Below are 18,646 nucleotides of genomic sequence, written 5' to 3'. Positions count from 1 at the left end.
AGGATCCGGCATTGCTGTCAGCTGTGGTATAGGTCACAGATGCAGCTCGGATCTGGCGTTTCTGTGGCTGTGGTGTAGGCCGGCAGGTATAGCTCCAATTAGACCCTAGCCTGGGAACAGACGAAAGACCAAAAAAAAAAAAAAAGAAAGAAAAAAAACCAAATGATTGCTTAAAAAATAAATCAGGAGACGTTCCCGATGTGGCTCAGTGGTAACGAACTCAACTAGTATCCCTGAAGCTGCGGGTTTGATCCCTGGCATGGTTCAGTGTTAATCCAGTGTTGCCATGAGCTGCAGTGTAGGTCACAGACATGGCTCGGATCCTGCATTGCTATGGCTGTGGTAAAGGCCAGCACCTAGCTCCAATTCGACTCCTAGCTTGGGAACTGCTATATACCATGGGTGCAGCCCTAAAAAGACAATCAAATAAATAATTCAAGAAAGAGATACAAGGAGTTCCCACTGTGGCTTAGTGGGCTAAGGACCCAATGTTGTCTCTGTGAGGATGTGGGTCTGACCCCGGGCCTCACTCAGTGGGTTAAGGATCTGGCATTGTCCCAGCTGTGGTGTAGGTGGTGGATGTGGCTCAGATCCCATGTTGCCATGGCTGTGGTATAGGCCTCAGCTGCAGCTCTGATTGAACCCCTTGCCTGGGAACTTCCATATTCCACAGGTATGGCCATAAAAAAAAGACCTACAAACAGACTAGTTTTATGTGAGGTATTACTAGCACAGGTAAGAACACTCAAAATTCCATAAAACATAAAGAACAAGGGGGACTTGTAACAGAGAGCACACCAAAGTATGAATATGAAAATAAAACTGATATCAGGATAAGAAAATCACCTTTAGGCGAGCGGAATCCAGCCTCAGGGCTGAAAGCAATGGATCCAGAGACTCAAATTCTGCAAGAACATGGCTGTAGGACTCTGGTATCACTGGCACGAAAGTCATTTATCCAGAAAGATGAAACTACGTTGAGTGACAGGCACAGGATTCCTGAATAAAACCTGCAAAAATATAACTTAGGAAGCTCACCACTCACTTAGCAAGCATTAAATGAACATGTGGAGAAAACAAAGAAACATGAGAAGGGAACAAGGGTCCTCGCTGTGCAGGTGCTGAGCGTCTTGGTGGAAAGAAAACACACATAGGTGACATTATATGTGACCATCAGCTTGTACGGCATCAGTCCCTGACTCCCAGAAAATAAAAGTGATTCCCAAGGCCCTCCACAACCCTCCCCCACTCTATTTATCTAACAGTATGAATAGAGAGAATGGACACTGCAGGATATAAGAGGAAAATGTGTTTGGGCCCCTCTGCAGTAAAATAACAACCCCAGCGACATTTCTTTGAGCTGTAAATCTTCTGACTTTAAGTCTCTCATTAAATTCAATGGTCATCGGCCCACAGTTTAACAGTGTTTAATAGGAAAGAGCCTCTGGATCTCCTTCTCCAGCCTGTGTGAGAAGTCAGGTGCAGGGAATTAGTGCACAAAGAGGCATAACAGCTTCAATGAGAGACCTGAGGAGTTCTGGTTGTGGCTCAGCAGTGACAAATCCAACTAGTATCTAAGAGGATGTGGGTTTGATCCCTGGCATGGTTCAGCGGGTTAAGGATCCGGTGTTGCCTTGAGCTGTGGTGTAGGTCGCAGACGTGGCTCAAATCCCTAGTTGCTGTAGGCTGGCAGCTACAGCTCCAATTTGACTCATAGCCTGGGAACTTCCATATGCTGCAAGTGCAGCCCTAAAAAGCTTTTTTTTTAAAAAAAAAAAAAAAGAGAGAGAGAGATCTGATAGGAAAGAATAGGAATAATACATGGTAGCAAATGCCAATAGCGACTTTGTAAACACAAGAATACAACTCTCAAGTGTACATTTTTTTTTTTTTGGTCAAATGATACCAGTTTTCAGAAAAAAGAAGTAGCATTGAAGAAAATTCTACTCATTAATTTTAACGTTTCCTGAATCCTTTCTTACCTACCAAATTGAGAATAAAAAGCAAATACTACAGAAAAACTCAGAAACAATTGTTTACACTCGTTTTTAACAATTCAGACCTTGTTTTTAACTTTTCTCAGAAACATATGTATTCACTCACTCATTTATTCAACAAATATGTACTTAACACCAACTAGTGCCAAGTATTATTCTAGGTCACAGAGATAGAACAGAGGACAAAAAGTCCTAACGTTCATGGAGCACACCTTCAAGGGGCAAAATACATACAAGTTTACAATATTTTGTATTACCCACACATAATACAGTCTCATTTTCTGCTAGTAACACTGTTTGTTTTTGTTTTGTTTCGGTAATACTGTTCTTAAAATAGCTTAAGCTCTACAAGGATCTGAAAAAAAAAAAAAAACTTCAGTAGTCCTCCTATACTCAAAATACTTGAGAACTCCTAAGAAAAACATTCTCTCATCCTTTTCACTCATTATTTTACTAAGTACTATGAATGGGGAAAAATCAGGATCGCTAAAACAAACAGCATTGTTCACCATCCAGTCCTACAAGGGTTACGGTTAAGTCGTAACTCACTGTAGCTGCTGACCCACAGAGCCCTTTAAGAGGAAATGAAGGGGTTTGCTTGTGGTACAGCAGGTTAAGGATCATTGTCACTGCAGCAGTGTGGGTTGCTGCTGTGGCACGGGTTTGATCCCTGGCCCAGGGAATTCCACATGCCATGGCTACAGCCATTAAAAAAAGGTGAAATTAAGGAGTTCCCGTCATAGCTCAGTGGTTAACGAATCTGACTAGGAACCATGAGGTTGCGGGTTCAATCCCTGGCCTTACTCAGTGGGTTAAGGATTCGGCGTTACCGTGAGCTGTGGTGTAGGTTGTGGATGTGGCTCGGATCCCAAGTTGCTGGGGCTCTGGCGTAGGGCAGTGGCTACAGCTCCGATTCGACCCCTAGCCTGGGAACCTCCATATACCATGGGAGCGGCCCAAGAAATGGCAAAAAAAAAAAAAAAAAAAGACAAGAAAAGGAGGGGGGGATTAAGACAAGAGCATTAGGCACCCTGCTTTGGACAAGGAGACCCCCGAGATAGTTAGATGTCTCAGGAAGAATTTCTTTCTTTTTCAGCTGCACCCACAACATATGGAAGTTCCTGGGCCAGGGATCAAATGTGAACCACAGCTGTGAACTACACCACAGCTGCAGCAGTGCCAGATCCTTAACCCACTGCACCAGGTCAGGGATGGAACCAGCACTGTCACAGAGACAAGCGGGATCATTCACCCACTACACCACAGTGGGAACTCCTCAGGAGGAATTTTAATCACCCCAGATTCTTTTACCTTCCTATACATAGAAAGGCACTAAAACCATTAACTTGCAATATCATAACTTGTTTGTGATTAGCACTAATCTTTTACCAAGATGTAGGTGTGCCTACACTTATTTCCTAGCCAAAACTCATATATAAAGGGGCTTCTCCCCTACCTCTTCAAAGCAGTTTCTTTACAGCTAACTGATTTGGTTCTCTAGGCTACAGGCCTCAGCAAGACCCTAAATAAAACTTAAAATTTACAACTTCTTATCTTGTGTGTCTTTCTCTAAGTCAACAATTTCGAGTAAAATATGAGGCACAGTGATATGAACAAGACAAAATAATTCCAGAAATGAGTACCCACTGTGGCACAACGGGACCAGCAGCAACTCTGGAGTGCTGGGATGCAGCTTCAATTCCCAGCCGCACAATGGGTAAAGGATCTGATCCCTGGCTAGGGAACTCCAGATACCTCCAGGCAGCCAAAAAAGAAAATAATAATAATTTCAGAAATCAGTCACTTTATAATCAACTAAGGAGAAAAAGAGAAACATCTCTCTCCTCTCTCTCTCACACACACATAAGAGAAACATAAGCAAAGTTCTATATTGGAACTTAAAGGGCAGAGAGATCACTGAGTTAAAAGGAACCACAGAAAACTTCCAAAGGAAAGTAGCACTGGAGCTGAGTGATCTTTCATCAAAAGAAAAAGGGAAAGGGTAGTGGGTAGGGAAGCAATAAACAAAGATATAGAGAATATATTTGAAGCACATAAGTTTAGTCTTTGATTGAAGCACAGGATACAAACAATGGAATAATGAAAGATAAAAGCTGGAACAGTAATTCAGGTACAAGTACTATGAATCTCAAACCAAGAAACCTGAACAAATATTAACTTGATAGGCAAGAGAAAGGCATTGAAGGATTCAGTATTGGTCGATCACATAATTTCTGTGAAGTGCTGTGGGCAAACACTAGAAAACAAAGATTTGAGAAAAGGGGTGGGTTATGAGGAATTAAAGAAAAGGCCTTTCTACTACTTAAGAAATGTGGTGGAGGAGAAAATCTTTCTTGACCTTGTGAGCAGGGGAGACGAACAGATTTGTAGGTAGAAACTAAAGGAAAAGTCTTTAGAATAAAAAGGACTGAAGATACAAGAAAAAGAGCATAAAAATCACCATGCAAGATCCTAAAGAAGATAGAAAGGAATGACATCAAAACCACAGAGGCTATCTTAGAACAAACTCTGGATAGACAGGCCATTTGGCCTTGATCTCAGTGAAGAGAGAGTGCCCTGGAAATTATGACCTATGCTAAAAGGGTAAAAAAATCCAGCAAGTTTCTATTTTTCTGAAAAAGACCTAATGGAGATGAGAATGAAAAAAGAACAAGATAAACAGTGTCAGTTCTCAAGAGAAAACACTGTGTGGTAGTATAAGCCATCTCCAAATTTATACTTCTCTTTGTCCTTATTCTCTCTGAAATGACTTCTTTCCCTCCAGATCTACTTATCTGAAATCTGCCCAGCCTTTCAGGCCAACTATAAATCCCACTTTCAGAGTCCTCAAGATAGAAGGCTCATAGGAATTCAATGGGCATATCCACGTAATTCAGATGGTAGTTTTGCCCTGGATCCCTAAACATTTTCAGCAAAGAGAAAAGATGTTCTCCCACTCATGAAGCTGCCCATTCCATTCCTCCAGAGTTTTCACTGTTATAAGGTCCTTTTTTTACTACTGGGCTGAAACCTGATGACTTGGAGCCTTTTATTCCCAATTGAGACTTCTATAGTTTAACACCCCTTCAGCATTTGAAGTGTTGTGAAGTCTTTTGAAATTTTAATATCCCCAGTTCTTCAGTCATTCCTGCCAAGACAATTTCCAAATTCCTCTCTGTTCTGACTAGTCTTTTACAAAGGTGTTTCTGTTTGCCTGAAAAATGTGAAGTATAGAACTAAACATAAATATCTTTGGAACTCCTATTGTGGCTCATCCATTTAAGAGCTCAAAATAGTGTCCATGAGGATGTGGGTTAAGGATCCGGTGCTGTCGCAAGCTGAATCACAGGTCACCAATGCGGTTTGGATCTGGAAATGCTGTGGCATGGGCTGAGAGCTGCGAGTCTGATTCGATCAGAGGAACTTCCATATATCTCAGGTCTGGCCATAAAGATTTTTTTTAAAAACCTAATAAAACAACAACAACAAAAACTCTTTAAGTAGTTGGATCCACAAGAATGGAATAGAAAGTTCCTTGATCTGGACAATAAGTTTCCATATTATATATGAAAATAGTAACAGATGTTATTAAAATAGCCATGTCACACTTTTGATTGAACAGAGCAAACTGTTAACTAAAACCCGAAGAAATTTTCACATAAAAAGAATATAATCTTCCTAGCCAGTAGCTAGATACAGTAGAATGGAATTCAAATAGAAAGCTGCTATTAACCAAATGTGTCAAGTGATATAAAAAGTACCTAGAAATGTTAAAACTCTGTTCAAATAAGAAGAGCAGAATGTGGATCATTGTTAAAGTTAGGTTAGGTGTACATGAGGGTTCATTATATTTTCCTGTCTACTATTGTCTATGTTTGAAATTTTCCTGAACAAGATTTTTTTTGAAGTATGTACTGAACAACAAAAACCTCTGCACAGGGAGTTCCCGTCGTGGCGCAGTGGTTAACGAATCCGACTAGGAACCATGAGGTTGCGGGTTCGGTCCCTGCCCTTGCTCAGTGGGGTAACTATCCGGCGTTGCCAGTGAGCTGTGGTGTAGATTGCAGACGCGGCTCGGATCCCGCGTTGCTGGGGCTCTGGCCTAGGCCAGTGGCTACAGCTCCGATTCGACCCCTAGCCTGGGAACCTCCACATGCTGCAGGAGCGGCCCAAAGAAATAGCAAAAAGACAAAAAAACAAACAAAAAAAAAAAACACCTCTGCACAAATGTTTCATTGTATAAATTTTCTGTGCATCCATGGTTTAATATATGCTGTTTCTTGAATCTTCCTTCATCTAACAAAACCCTATCTTCCTGCGAAACTCGGTTTAACTATTTCTTCTGTTAAGACTGTCACACTCTAGCGTAGCAAAAAAATTAAGAAATTTGAAGGCGGACACAAATGCTTACCAAAGTCAAGTAAAAGACTTTCTGAAGGGTTGGCTTGCCCAAGATTACAGAACTCATATAAGTAGAATTATGACTAAAATCCATTAATTCTGAGTCCAAGTCTAATTACCTTTCCATTTCTTCGCATTGCCTGATGGTAACATAGAACAGAGGATCAAGGCCTTTCTCATCGCCTTAGTATTCATTCATTTTAAAAGATCAGTGTTTGCGAACACCCGATGCAAATCACAGCCTTCTCTTTTCCCCACTAGGTGCGTGGAAGGAAGAGTAGGCAAAAGGGAAAAGGAAGGAGGCAAAAACAAAAGATAATGCGAAGGGGAAGTAAGAGATTCCTCCACTTCCATAATGAGCTCTTTCTACCCAAGTAATAAACAACTCTCCACCTCAGACCAGGAAATGGCGACTCACTCATTCATGCATTGAACATGTCTTGTACACACCACTGGAAACATGCAAGTGGAACTCCTAACTTCTCAACAGCAATACTTCTAATACTTTGTTCAGATCTCTTGAAAGGAGCCTCGGTAATCAAATTTTCAAAGCCAGGATTACAGACCAGTAGCCTGTAGGTCTCAGCTCCGCTACACCATCTCCAAGACAGCAGCCCCCAATTTCCAGTGGATCACACCTTCTCTCCCCGCTAGGCGCTTACAACACTCACCGCGCACTCAGAGCCACACCTGAGCTTCACTATCCTCTCCCGCTCCTCCCCTCCCTGGCCTACGTCATCCCGGAGCGCCGGGAATCCTGGGACCATGCTATTAACGGTACTTCCTTGTCACGTGACAAGTTACGCCCCGCTTGCGCGGGGTCCCTCCCCCTCAAGGCCGCGGCCGCAATTACGCGCTCTGCGGCCTGCAGTGAGGTGGTTCTTGCTGGCCGAAGATGCAGCGCCGACTGAGACCGGAGGAGCTCTAGGCCAGAGGGGTGAGCCAGCCAGGATCCCAGGACCCTTCGCTGCTTAAAGCCAGCGAGAGGAAATGAAACGGGCGGGCACCGGCGGGGGAGGGAGGGAACTGGCGCAAGGTATCATGGCGGCCGCGTTTGGGGGGTCACGTGGCCCGCCGGCCCGCCTTTGTACTTCCGGTCACGTGCCCTTAGAGTTCTCGCAGCCAGCGATGGAGGCGAGACCCCCCAGTAACAGAGGCGGTGGCGACGGCGGCGGCTACTGGGTTTCAACCTCTTCCCGGCAGCGTCTGTAAGAAGCGCAGCGGAACACGACCCGACCCAGTCCAGTAGCTTACTCCCTGCCCAGGGGCGCAGCTCCCACCTGGTAAGTTTAGACCGAAGAATGGGGGTGGGTGGGTGGTTGAAGAGCTGACAGGCCTGGGGGCCGCGGGACGGTTGGGTATCTGCCCCTTTTACCTGTGTACCTCCGCCGTCGCCGCAACTTCCAAGCCCATGGTTTCAGTAGCCCTATATTATTCTGAAGCAGGGAAGAGGCGACCCTTAATCTGCTTGTCTGTAGGAAGCCTACTTCTCCGAGAAGAGGGACACGAAGATTTACGCAAAGCCGGGATCAGACTTGGCTCATGCGAATGAAGGGAGAGAGAGAGTGGAAGCCTCTCTCTGACTGAGGAGCCATTCCCGTTAGAAAATGTGTTGTTGAGTCTTTCGGTTTCTGTAAGGGAGAAGCTTTTACTAGAGTGTCTGCACACCTGACAGTCTTGCCATTCTTAAACCGTTAACAGGTGTACTAGTCCACTCCCCACAAACACCAAGTTTTGGCTTATATTCAGTTTGGTCATCTTTAAGATAGACCACCAACTCGTGGAAAAATATGCTTATTTTACAATTTCCCCAGTGTTCTCAGAGGCAAAATCGGCTAAGGAAGTGTATTCGGTTGACTCTCAAACGTCCATTGTAGGGTCTGTAAAATGAAGGGCGGAGTGAGAGATAGAAACTTAACCTTTTGCCCGCTAGAAGACCCAAGTTTGAAAACGTACAGAAACCAAGTGCTTTAAAGTATACCTTGCAGTAAGTATTCACTCCATGAAGGATCAGAACAATTTCTTTACGTTGGTTTTTACCAGAAACCCCAGTATGGAAAGCAGCATACTGTAGTGGAGTTGAGTTTGGTAGCGCCCAGCTCACCCCACTCAGCCTCCCCTCGTGGAACAAACACAGTTTGAAAGCCACAGAACTAGGCTTTGATCACTAAGCCAAAGTTGCCAACCCTAAGGTGGATTTTTAAAAGTCAAAACTAGGATAAATGAAAAGGGAAGGGCATAGCAGAGGGGAAGGTAACCTCTAGTATCCGGGTAGTGGCTTACAAAAGGACTAGGCTCTGGGAAAGAACTTTGTACCTGGTGTAGCAGACTTAAATCTCTCCTTTGGAAAGGAGGGAGAGATGATTTGGAGCCATTAAACCTGTTCTGCTACTCTTAGCCAACATTAGCAGTGCAGCAGATTGATAGGTTTGAGTCTCTCCTAGATGATATTAAGCACATATGGTAGTGCTAATGTTAAAAAAAAAAAAATCCATGCAAATACAGAGAGAGCTCTTTAAAAATACTAGGAAGCTTGGTGCAAAGAGAGAAATCAGTTAAAAATAATGAATCCAGCAATCAGCTCCAGTTCAGTTGTGACTGCCTTCCCTGCATGTACTGCCCTCAAGGCTTAAGTCTTCTCCCTCCTAGTCTGTCTTTACACCTTTTGGCCCTGTTTTTATGTGCTGCAGATTTTTTCCCTTAACCGTCAGAACATTGAGCTTTCCTAGCGTTTGGGATGACTCTTTCCACTTCATGGACAGTGCTGCTAGAGGTGTCTTTGTCCCTTCCTCCTTTCTCTCTTTCCTGCCTTTAGTGTGGCGGTGTCAGGCATCCATTTAATAATTCCTCCTCTCTCCACTTTGATTACCAGCTGATTGCTTCTCTCTCAGTTTGGTATTGTACTCTTGTCAGCATGCTGTACTTATTATTGAATATGAGCATACACTTCCCTTCACGTTGCATCTGTGTCGCATTTTTCCCATTGCCTCTCCCTGCACTGCTGTAAAATGAAAAAGTGCTTGGTCTTGAAATTGCTACCTCAGTTTCCCTTGAATATCTTCCTCGTGTGTGTAACTATCCTTAAAACAGTACATTTTGGTCACTCTTTACATACTTCCAACATCTTGTTCCCTGTAGTGCTGAATTGTTAAAATTTTTTAGGATTGTTTGATGGCAAGCAGCATTCCAAATCTCCATTTGTATGCTGGCAGAAACAGAAGCCACTCTCTGTCTAACAATAATCCTCCTTTTAGAGTGTGATAAGGAGTTTATCGTTCACTTGTTGCCTTTTTTTTTTTTTTCCCCTGCCCCATTTATCTCTGCACATAGAAAGGAGGGTGTAAGTAATGGAAATGTAGAGATACAGAATGGTGGAAATGGAAATTTAAAGATTTCTGATTTCTTTCTCAATTTTTTCCTCTCTATTTACTGATAAGCCAGTTTTGGGGATCTGTGAGGAATGGTACTCTGATCTGTGAGTAGAGAGCACTATAGTGCTTCCTGGAGTTTAGCTGAAGACGGTGTACAGCAGTTTCTTGTTGTGTCTTAGCAAGATTAAGATTGTGTTCTTTTAACAACAGAGATTTTTAAATGGATGTCATGGTATTTCTTGAATTCTTATGGGCTAAAATATGCTGCTGGGTGCTGTATTGCAGTGAATACAACACATGAAGCCTCTGCTCTTCTTCCTGAAGCTTATAGTTTTGAGGGGGAGACAGACTTAAATAGAATTACTTTAAAAATTACTTACCACATCGAGGGGTGGGGGGATGCGCTGGGATTGTGGGATGGAAATCCTATAAAATTGGATTGTGATGGTCATTGTACAACTGTAAATGTAATAAATTCACTGAATAATAAAAAAATTAATTACCACAGTGATAAGTGCTGTAAAGAGAAGAATGGAAGCAGACCTGTACTAGTAACTTCGAAGCTTAAAGTAGACTGAAAAAATGAGTAAAAGCCAGTTGATAGGAAGGGAGGAGAATTTGCAAGGAGTCAGAGCAAGGCATATACATTTAGCTTTGGGCAAGTAAATATTTAACTGAGAATGAATTAATGCCTTTACTGGAGGATCTTGCTATTTAAAGAGGTCTTGCAGCAGATTATTTCATAAAATAAATAATCTTTTAAGTAAAGCTAGATCTTCAAGCCACTTTGTTTAAATGCAACTGCACCAATGTTTTTTATAAACAAAACATTTTGTGGCTTCTACAGAGTTCAACTAGAAAGAAGTTTTTGCCATCTAAGGAGCCACCGTGAAGAAAAATCTAGAAATCACAGGAGCCAATGTAGGATAGCCCCACTGGTTCTATTAAATTCCTAAAGCTGTTACTTGTATAATTACAGAGGTGCTACAGATAACCGGTGAAATTTGCCAAGCAAGTTAGCTGTGAGACAATTGACAAGTTATTCCTAGAATTCAATAACTTTGATTTATTTTTAAAGCTCCTCTTAAGGGGATTTTAATATGAGTGGTTTTACATTTTTAGAAAATGTTTTTCCCATTTGCTTTAAAGTAGCCAACTCTCATAGTTCTAATTTATTCTTCACTTAACAGTTTCTCTTTCTTCATTCATCTTTCTTCCTTACCTTCCCAGCTCAGAAATGTTTTCCTGCTTTTTCCAAAACAAACACCTTGTTTGTGCCTATAAGCCCAATTAGTTGGGAACTTGCTCTGTTAGCTGTCTTTGCTTTGTCTCCATATGTGACATACTGAAAATTATCCTGCAATTATCTGTTTATCCCCCTCCACTCACTCTTCTCTCAAATTTTAATTCATGTTTCCTAAAATACGGTTTGTATGTTATGCAGTTTAATTTCCATTGTATAGACAAGTTTTTAAAAATTAATGGTTATGTACTTACTATAGTGAATATTAAAAAATTAATATTGGAGTTCCCATTGTGGCTCAATGGGTTAGGAACCCGACTAGTATTCGTGAAGATGTGGGTTTGATCCCTGGCCTCACTCGGCTTAAAGATCCGGTGTTGTGGTGGGCCGTGGTGTAGATTGAAGATGTAGCTTGGATCCCACACCCTGGCTGTGGCATAGGCCTGACTCAACTCCTAGCCTGCGAATTTCTGTGTGTCGCTGGTGCAGCCCTAAAAAGCAAAAAATTTGAAGTATTTAATGGTTCCATAGATTAAATTTTTTATAAGTTAAAACCTTAGTACTAAATTAAAAAATACACATATTACAGAAATTTAAAATAAATCATTCTTTAAATTCTTACTCATACTAACACTTTCCTTTTTTTTTTTTTTTGTCTTTTTGCCATTTCTTGGGCCACTGCCGCGGCATATGGAGCTTCCCAGGCTAGGGGTTGAATCAGAGCTGTAGCCACTGGCCTATGCCAGAGCCACAGCAACGCGGGATCCGAGCCGAGTCTGCAACCTACACCACAGCTCATGGCAATATTGGATCCTTAACCCACTGAGTAAGGCCTGGGATCAAACCCACAACCTCATGGTTCCTAGTCGGATTCGTTAACCACTGAGCCACGACGGGAACTCCCCACTTTCCCATTTTTATAAACACGATTTGAAAGAGAGTAAACTCTTGGGAAAATGTTTTTAATAACTACTTTTCTTATTGCAAAATACATGTTTATTGCAGATAGTCCAGAAAAAGAATATTCAAATCAACTGTAGTCCTATCACCATAGGTAACCACTATTAAATTGGGTATATGTTTCTCTTGTCATGTATATTTGTAAAATAGCATAAAGGAACTCCAGGGTCAGACTGACCCAGATTCAAACCAGTTCTACTTCTTGATACTTTGGGAAAGCATCTTGATAACTCAGACCCAGATTCCTTTATCTGCAAAATGAAAATGAGGCTAATAATAGAACCTACTTCAGGAATGTTAACTGGGGACTGAATGAGATAATGCTTGTAAAGAACTTGGCCCAAAGCTTGACACGTATTACAAGCATTCAGTAAATTTTGGATAGGTTGTTTTTTTTTTTCAATTTAAGAAAATGGAATCAGACTACATGCTTTTTTTGCTTGCTTTGATCACATAACAGTATATCTTTTTATGTCATTAAATAGTCTTTTAAAACAGTGGTTTTCAGAAGTTCCCATTGTGGCTCAGTGGGTTAAGAACCCAATATGGTGTCCCTGAGGATGCATGTTCAATCCCTGGCCTCTCTCACTGGGTTAAGGATCCGGTGTTGCTGCAAGCTGCGAGTGCGGCTCAGATCTGGCATCGCTGAGGCTGGCAGCTGCAGCTTCCATTGGATCACTGGCCTAGGAAATTCCGTATGCCACAGGTGCATACGGAAAAACAAAAAAAACCAGTGGTTTTCAGACTTTTTAGGCGGCAGTAATCCTCTAATCAAAATCTTGGGAGAAAGAGCAAGTAAATCAGTTAAAAGATGGTATTATATATTAACAATTTTGAGCCTTTGTCATATATGATGTATGACTATCAAAACTATGGAGATTGTAAAATAACGTGGGAAAATGTTTTCAATGGCAAGTGAAAAATAAGATATATACAACTTGGTTGTACTTCATGATTACATTTGTAAGGTGGGTACAGATAAAATAAGCACAATTTAAAATTAAGAAAGTTGATGTTAAATGGTTGTGGAATTATGGATCTTCTGGGTTTCTTTTTTTATTGAACTTTCTAGGCTCTGCCCCAACATTTATAAACGCCCACACAATATAGACTCTCTCTTCCTGCATGACTCAACAGCACCTCACATTCATCATATTCAGAACTGAATTCCTTGTATTTGCTGTCAAATCTTTTTCTTTCTTACTGTTTCTGTAACATCACTGTACTCATGTCAGTAAGACTTTGAAGTGGGGTGTGAGCAAGCAGCTATGACATCTCCTTCAGCACTTAACAAATGTCTATTCATCCTGCTTCCTCAGTACTCTTCCTTGTCCCTTGCTTTGCATTCTCATTGCCACCAGCCTGCTTCACACCCTTCCTGGTCCCTTTCTTCAGTCTCTGTCATATTGCTGCAGATTAGTTTCTTATAATACAAATCACTCCCCGGTTCAAAAGTCTTTATAAGTCTTCTCTTGTCTACCATGGAAGGATATTCCCCACTATCTACCTCCGTCTTAACCATCATGCAACTTCATATCCCACTAATCCCCATCATGGACTTTGTGTTACATCCAGAGCAGACGACTACCTTTTCAATCGTCTGAGCCTTTGCCCCAAGCCATTCCCTTTGCCTTAATGCCTATTTCCTTTTCTTTATCAAAACCTTCATTCCATATCCAGTTCATAAATTATGGGGAAAAAAAGAATAAGCTACTGATAAATGCAGTAATATAATGAATTTCAAAAAATATGTTGAACAAAAAGCCGGAGACAGAAGAATACATACTGCATGATTCCATGTATATGTATATGGAATCCTAGAACAGGCAGAAACTAATCCTTGGTGATAAAAATCAGAAAACAGGTGCTGGAGGGCAAGAGGAAGAGGATTGACTAGAAAGGGACGTGAATTCCTGTCATGCCTCAGCAGTTAACAAACCCAACTAGTACCCATGAGGATGTGGGTTCGATCCCTGACCTCCCTGGCCTTGCGCTGTAGGTTAAGGATCTGGTGTTGCTGTGGCTGTAGTGTAGGCCGGCAACTGTAGCTCTGATTTGACTCCTAGCCTGGGAACCTCCATGTGCAGGGGATGTGCTCCTAAAAAGAAAGGGACATGAGAGAATTTAGAGGGGTGATGGAAATGTTCTGTCTTATCTTGGGGTGGTGGTACATGGGTGTATGCGGTTGTCAAAATGCATCAAACAGAACGTCTGAGACACCTGTGTGTTGTTGGTTTGTTAATTATAACTGCACTTTTAAAAATTCCTCTAAAGTATATCTGACAAACCTTTGTCAAAGCCTTTCATGTGAAGAGATTATTGCCCCTGAATTCTAATTCAAAACAATTTTTTGTCACCTTTTTGGGGCTTAGCACGTTCTAATTTGTATATACACACATCTTGCTCTCTAGACTGGAAGCTTTCTGAAAGTGCAAATCACTGCTAGCAGACATTTGTTTTTGAATAAACACTGGACTCCTTGGCTCGGTACAGAATTATTGAATAAATGTGTTCACACTGATCCATTTCCTGTCCATTCTTGAGATGGAGTAGCCTGTAAGGAAACTTACAAAAGGGAAGATCTGGCTACTTGAAATTCAAGTAATCAACTCTAGGGAAATTAAAAATTTGGAGTTCCCATTGTGGTTCAGTGATAATTAACCCAGCTAGTATCCATGAGGATGTGGGTTTGATCCCTGGCCCCATTCAGTGAGTTAAGGATCTGGATCCCGATGTGGCTTGGATCTGACATGACTCTATCTCCAGTTCGACCCCAACCTGGGAACTTCCATATGCCACATGTACAGTGCTTAAAAAAAGAGGTTGTTTTGGTTTTGTTTTGTTTTGGGTTTTGGTTTTGCTTTTTAGGGCCTCACCCGCAGCATATGGAAGTTCCCAGGCTAGGGGTCTAATCGGAGCTATAGCTGCCAGCCTATACCACATCCACAGCAACACTAGATCTGAGCCACATCTGCAACCTACAACATAACTCAGGGAATGCTGGATCCTTAACCCGTTGAGTGGGGCCAGGGATCTAATCTGCATCCTCATGGAGACTAGTCTGATTGGTTAACCACTGAGCTGCAATAGGAATGCCCCACCTTTTTTTTTTTTTTTTAACTTGTACTTTTGATTTCTAAATCACTGCCTCATTGAGTAAGAAATACTACAACAGTGGAGTTCCCGTCATGGCGCAGTGGTTAATGAATCCGACTAGGAACCATGAGGTGGCGGGTTCAGTCCCTGCCCTTGCTCAGTGGGTTAACGATCCGGCGTTGCCAGTGAGCTGTGGTGTAGGTCCCAGACGCAGCTCGGATCCTGCGTTGCTGTGGCTCTGGTGGCGGCCGGTGGCTACAGCTCCAATTGGACCCCTAGCCTGGGAACCTCCATATGCTGCAGGAGCGGCTCAAGAAAAGGCAAAAAGACAAAAAAAAAGAAAAAGAAAAAGGAAATACTACAACAGGAGTTCCCACTGTGGCACACTGGGTTAAAGGATCAGGTGTTACCGAAGCTGCAGCTCAGGTATAATCTGCCCCAGGAACTTCCATGTGGCACAGGTGCAGCCATAAAAAGGAGGAGTATTACAGTAAGCTTCACTTGTTTGCTCATATTTAATTCTTAGGTCACCTATAACTTCTCTGAAATTATATTTCATACCTAAAGAAAATATTTTTAAATTACATTTTATTGCCAGGCTTTTTTTTTTTTTTTTTTCTTCCAAGCATGTAGAAGTTCCTGGGCCAGGGATCAAACCCAAGGCACAGCTGAGACCTGTGCTGCAGCTGCAGCAATGCCAGACCCTTAACCCACTGCACCGTAAGAAAACTTCCTTCCTTAAATTATATTTTAAATCATTCCTTTGGGAATGAAAACTCAAGTTATAACTTTATCAGAAATGGGAGGTGTATGGTATCTGTGCTATCACTTCCCCCTGTCAGCCCAGTGCCAACTTTATCAATCATGTCATCTTTGCTTTTGAGCTTGGACAGTCTCCAGGTCTGTTTCAGCCTCATATTCCAGATAGCCACACACAAAACTCTAGGACTTGGATTGGGCAGTAAGATTCCCAGGATTGGGGAGAAGTTGAGGAGAGCTCCAGGCTGTTTCCTAGGTAAAAAATTAGCCATATACAACTGAATCTTCAGCCAACATATGGAGAGACATTTGATTGTTAAAAGATGAGGGACATAGTATCTGAAGTGTTAAGCTTTAAATTCTTTCAATTTATTTTTAAGTATACAGGAGGAAACTTAGATCAGGTTTCATCTCTGGAGTGGTTTTAGGAAAGTCACATAAACCTTGTCACCCTTAGTTTTTTGCAGTTAAAAGAAATTTGAACTAATATCAAAGGAATTCTCTGGTGATCCAGTGGTTAGGACTCTGCACTTTCACTGCTGCAGCCCAGGCTCATTCCCTCTGGAAACGGAATGAGGATTCAGCTACTGCACGCCATGGCCTCTGTGTGTGTGTAGCGAGAGAGAAAGCTGTGTGATTCTAAAGTTCTATGATTCTAAATATCAAAGACCACATATTTATAGTCAAATGATACATGTAAGATTTAAGAATATAACTGGGGAAAATGAATTGAATATACTCTGATGAGCATATTTGGAAAGGGCTTGAAAATTGCCAAATGTTATAAACTGTTACATAAATTCACACCTGTGGTATGAGCAAAGTGAAATTTTAAAGGAATAATGCCATACAGCTATATCTTCAACTTTGAATGAGGGGAAGACTTTTTACTCCTCATTACTCATTTTAGATTTGGAAGGGACTCTAGATGTCAACAAATCCTAATTGAGATATGAAATCTTTTTGTCTTTTTTAGCGTCTTCTAGCCATCATGGCAACTTCATCTGAAGAAGTTTTGCTGATTGTAAAGAAGGTGCGACAAAAGAAGCAAGATGGAGCTCTATACCTCATGGCAGAAAGAATTGCTTGGGCACCTGAAGGCAAAGATAGATTTACCATCAGCCATATGTATGCAGACATTAAATGTAAGTCAGCTATACTAAGGTCTTGTAAGATCTTTGTGGGTTTTTTATTAGAATATCCAAAAAAATCAACTGTATAGAAATAATTACAAAGTGGGATCACTAAATATATTATTCTATATCCTGCCTTTTTTGCACTAATAAAGCGTATATGCTTTACATGTGTAAATCTCCTTCATGTAAAGATCTCCATGCAGACTTTGTTTTGAGAGTTGTATATGGTCCACTGAATGGATGCACAATCATGTATTAACCATTCCTCTGTGAAAGACATTGAGGAAGTTTCCAGAATTTTGTTACTGAAAACAAAGTTGCAATATAAATCTATGCACTAATAGCTTTGTGAAGTTGTTTATGTGGGCTGTATCCCTACAGTGAACTTACACTGGTTCAAATGATTGGTGCATTTAAAATCTTTTTTTTTTTTTTTTTGTCTTTTTCTGGGGCCACTCCCATGGCACATGGAGGTTCCCAGGCTATTGGTCGAATTAGAGCTGTTGCTGCCGACCTACACCAGAGCCACAGCAATGTGGGATCCGAGCTGCACCTTCGACCTACACCACAGCTCACGGCAATACCGGATCCTTAACCCACTTGAGCAAGGCCAGGGATCAGACCCACAACCTCATGGTTCCTAGTCGTATTTGTTAACCACTGCACCACAACGGGAACTTCCCCCGTGCATTTAAAATCTTGATAGGGGTTCCCGTCTTGGCTCAGTGGTTAACGAATCCAACTAGGAACCATGAGGTTGTGGGTTCGATCCCTGACCTTGCTCAGTGCGTTAAGGATCCCGAGTTGCTGTGGCTCTGGTGTAGGCCGGCAGCTACAGCTCCAATTAGACCCCTAGCCTGGGAACCTCGATATGTCGCAGGAGCGGCCCCAGGAAAGGCAGAAAGACAAAAATTTTTTTTAAATTTTTAAATAGATAAAAATTAAAAAAATAAAATCTTGATAGATGATGCCAGATTGCCCTTAATTAAATTGTATCATTTAAGTAAATTGTCTAATCTTTGGTTATGTGGCCATCAAATATTAAGATAGATTCAATTTTATAAGAAATGTAGATGAGAGAAATACAGAGCATAATGTTTTTATTATCCTTTATGATTTTTAAGTATAAAGGCTAGAAATCAAACCCCTTCTTTTTTTTAATTTTATTTTTATTAGAGTATAGTTAATTTACAGTGTTGTGTCAATTTCTGCTGTTCAGCATAGTGACCAAGTCACATAAGTATATATACATTTCTTTCTCTTTTTTTTCTTTTTTTTTTCTTTTCTTTTCTTTTTTTTTTTTTGCCTTTTCTAGGGCCACACTCACAGCATATGGAGGTTCCCAGGCTAGGGGTCTAATTGGAGCTGTAGCTGCCGGCATTCACCACAGCCACAGCAGTGTTAGATCCGAGCTACCTCTGCAACCTACACCACAGCTCACGGCAACACCGGATCCTTAACCCACTGAGCGAGGCCAGGAATTAAACCCATAACCTCATGGTTCCTAGTTGGATTCGTTAACCACTGAGCCACAACAGGAACTCCTATATATACATTTATTTTTTCATACTGTCTTCCAGCATATTCTGCCCCAAGAGATTGGATATAGTTCCCTGTGCTGTACAGTAGGACCTCATTGCTTATTGATTGTAAATGTAATAGTTTGCATTTACCAACCCCAAA

General features: G+C 41.5%; 2 protein-coding genes across 2 annotated transcripts in view; one reads left to right on the top strand and one right to left on the bottom strand.

Annotated features, from left to right (window-relative positions):
• HPS5 (HPS5 biogenesis of lysosomal organelles complex 2 subunit 2) overlaps nt 1-7,224 on the bottom strand; it is a 40,572-nt gene extending 33,348 nt beyond the window's left edge. The window contains 2 exon segments of the mRNA XM_047776173.1: nt 847-1,010; nt 7,070-7,224. Of these exon segments, the coding sequence (XP_047632129.1) occupies nt 847-954 (108 nt within the window). The 5' untranslated portion in view covers nt 955-1,010; nt 7,070-7,224.
• GTF2H1 (general transcription factor IIH subunit 1) overlaps nt 7,192-18,646 on the top strand; it is a 43,272-nt gene continuing 31,817 nt past the window's right edge. Inside the window, exons 1-2 of the mRNA XM_047776169.1 lie at nt 7,192-7,681; nt 16,804-16,972. Coding sequence (XP_047632125.1) covers nt 16,819-16,972 — 154 coding nt within the window. The 5' untranslated portion in view covers nt 7,192-7,681; nt 16,804-16,818. The remainder of the gene's footprint in view (nt 7,682-16,803; nt 16,973-18,646) is intronic.

This window comes from Phacochoerus africanus, chromosome 4 (assembly GCF_016906955.1).
Source record: "Phacochoerus africanus isolate WHEZ1 chromosome 4, ROS_Pafr_v1, whole genome shotgun sequence".
NCBI lineage: Eukaryota > Metazoa > Chordata > Mammalia > Artiodactyla > Suidae > Phacochoerus > Phacochoerus africanus.
The sequence above is the reverse complement of the archived record's forward strand: the minus strand, read 5'-3'. Positions and strand labels throughout refer to the sequence as shown.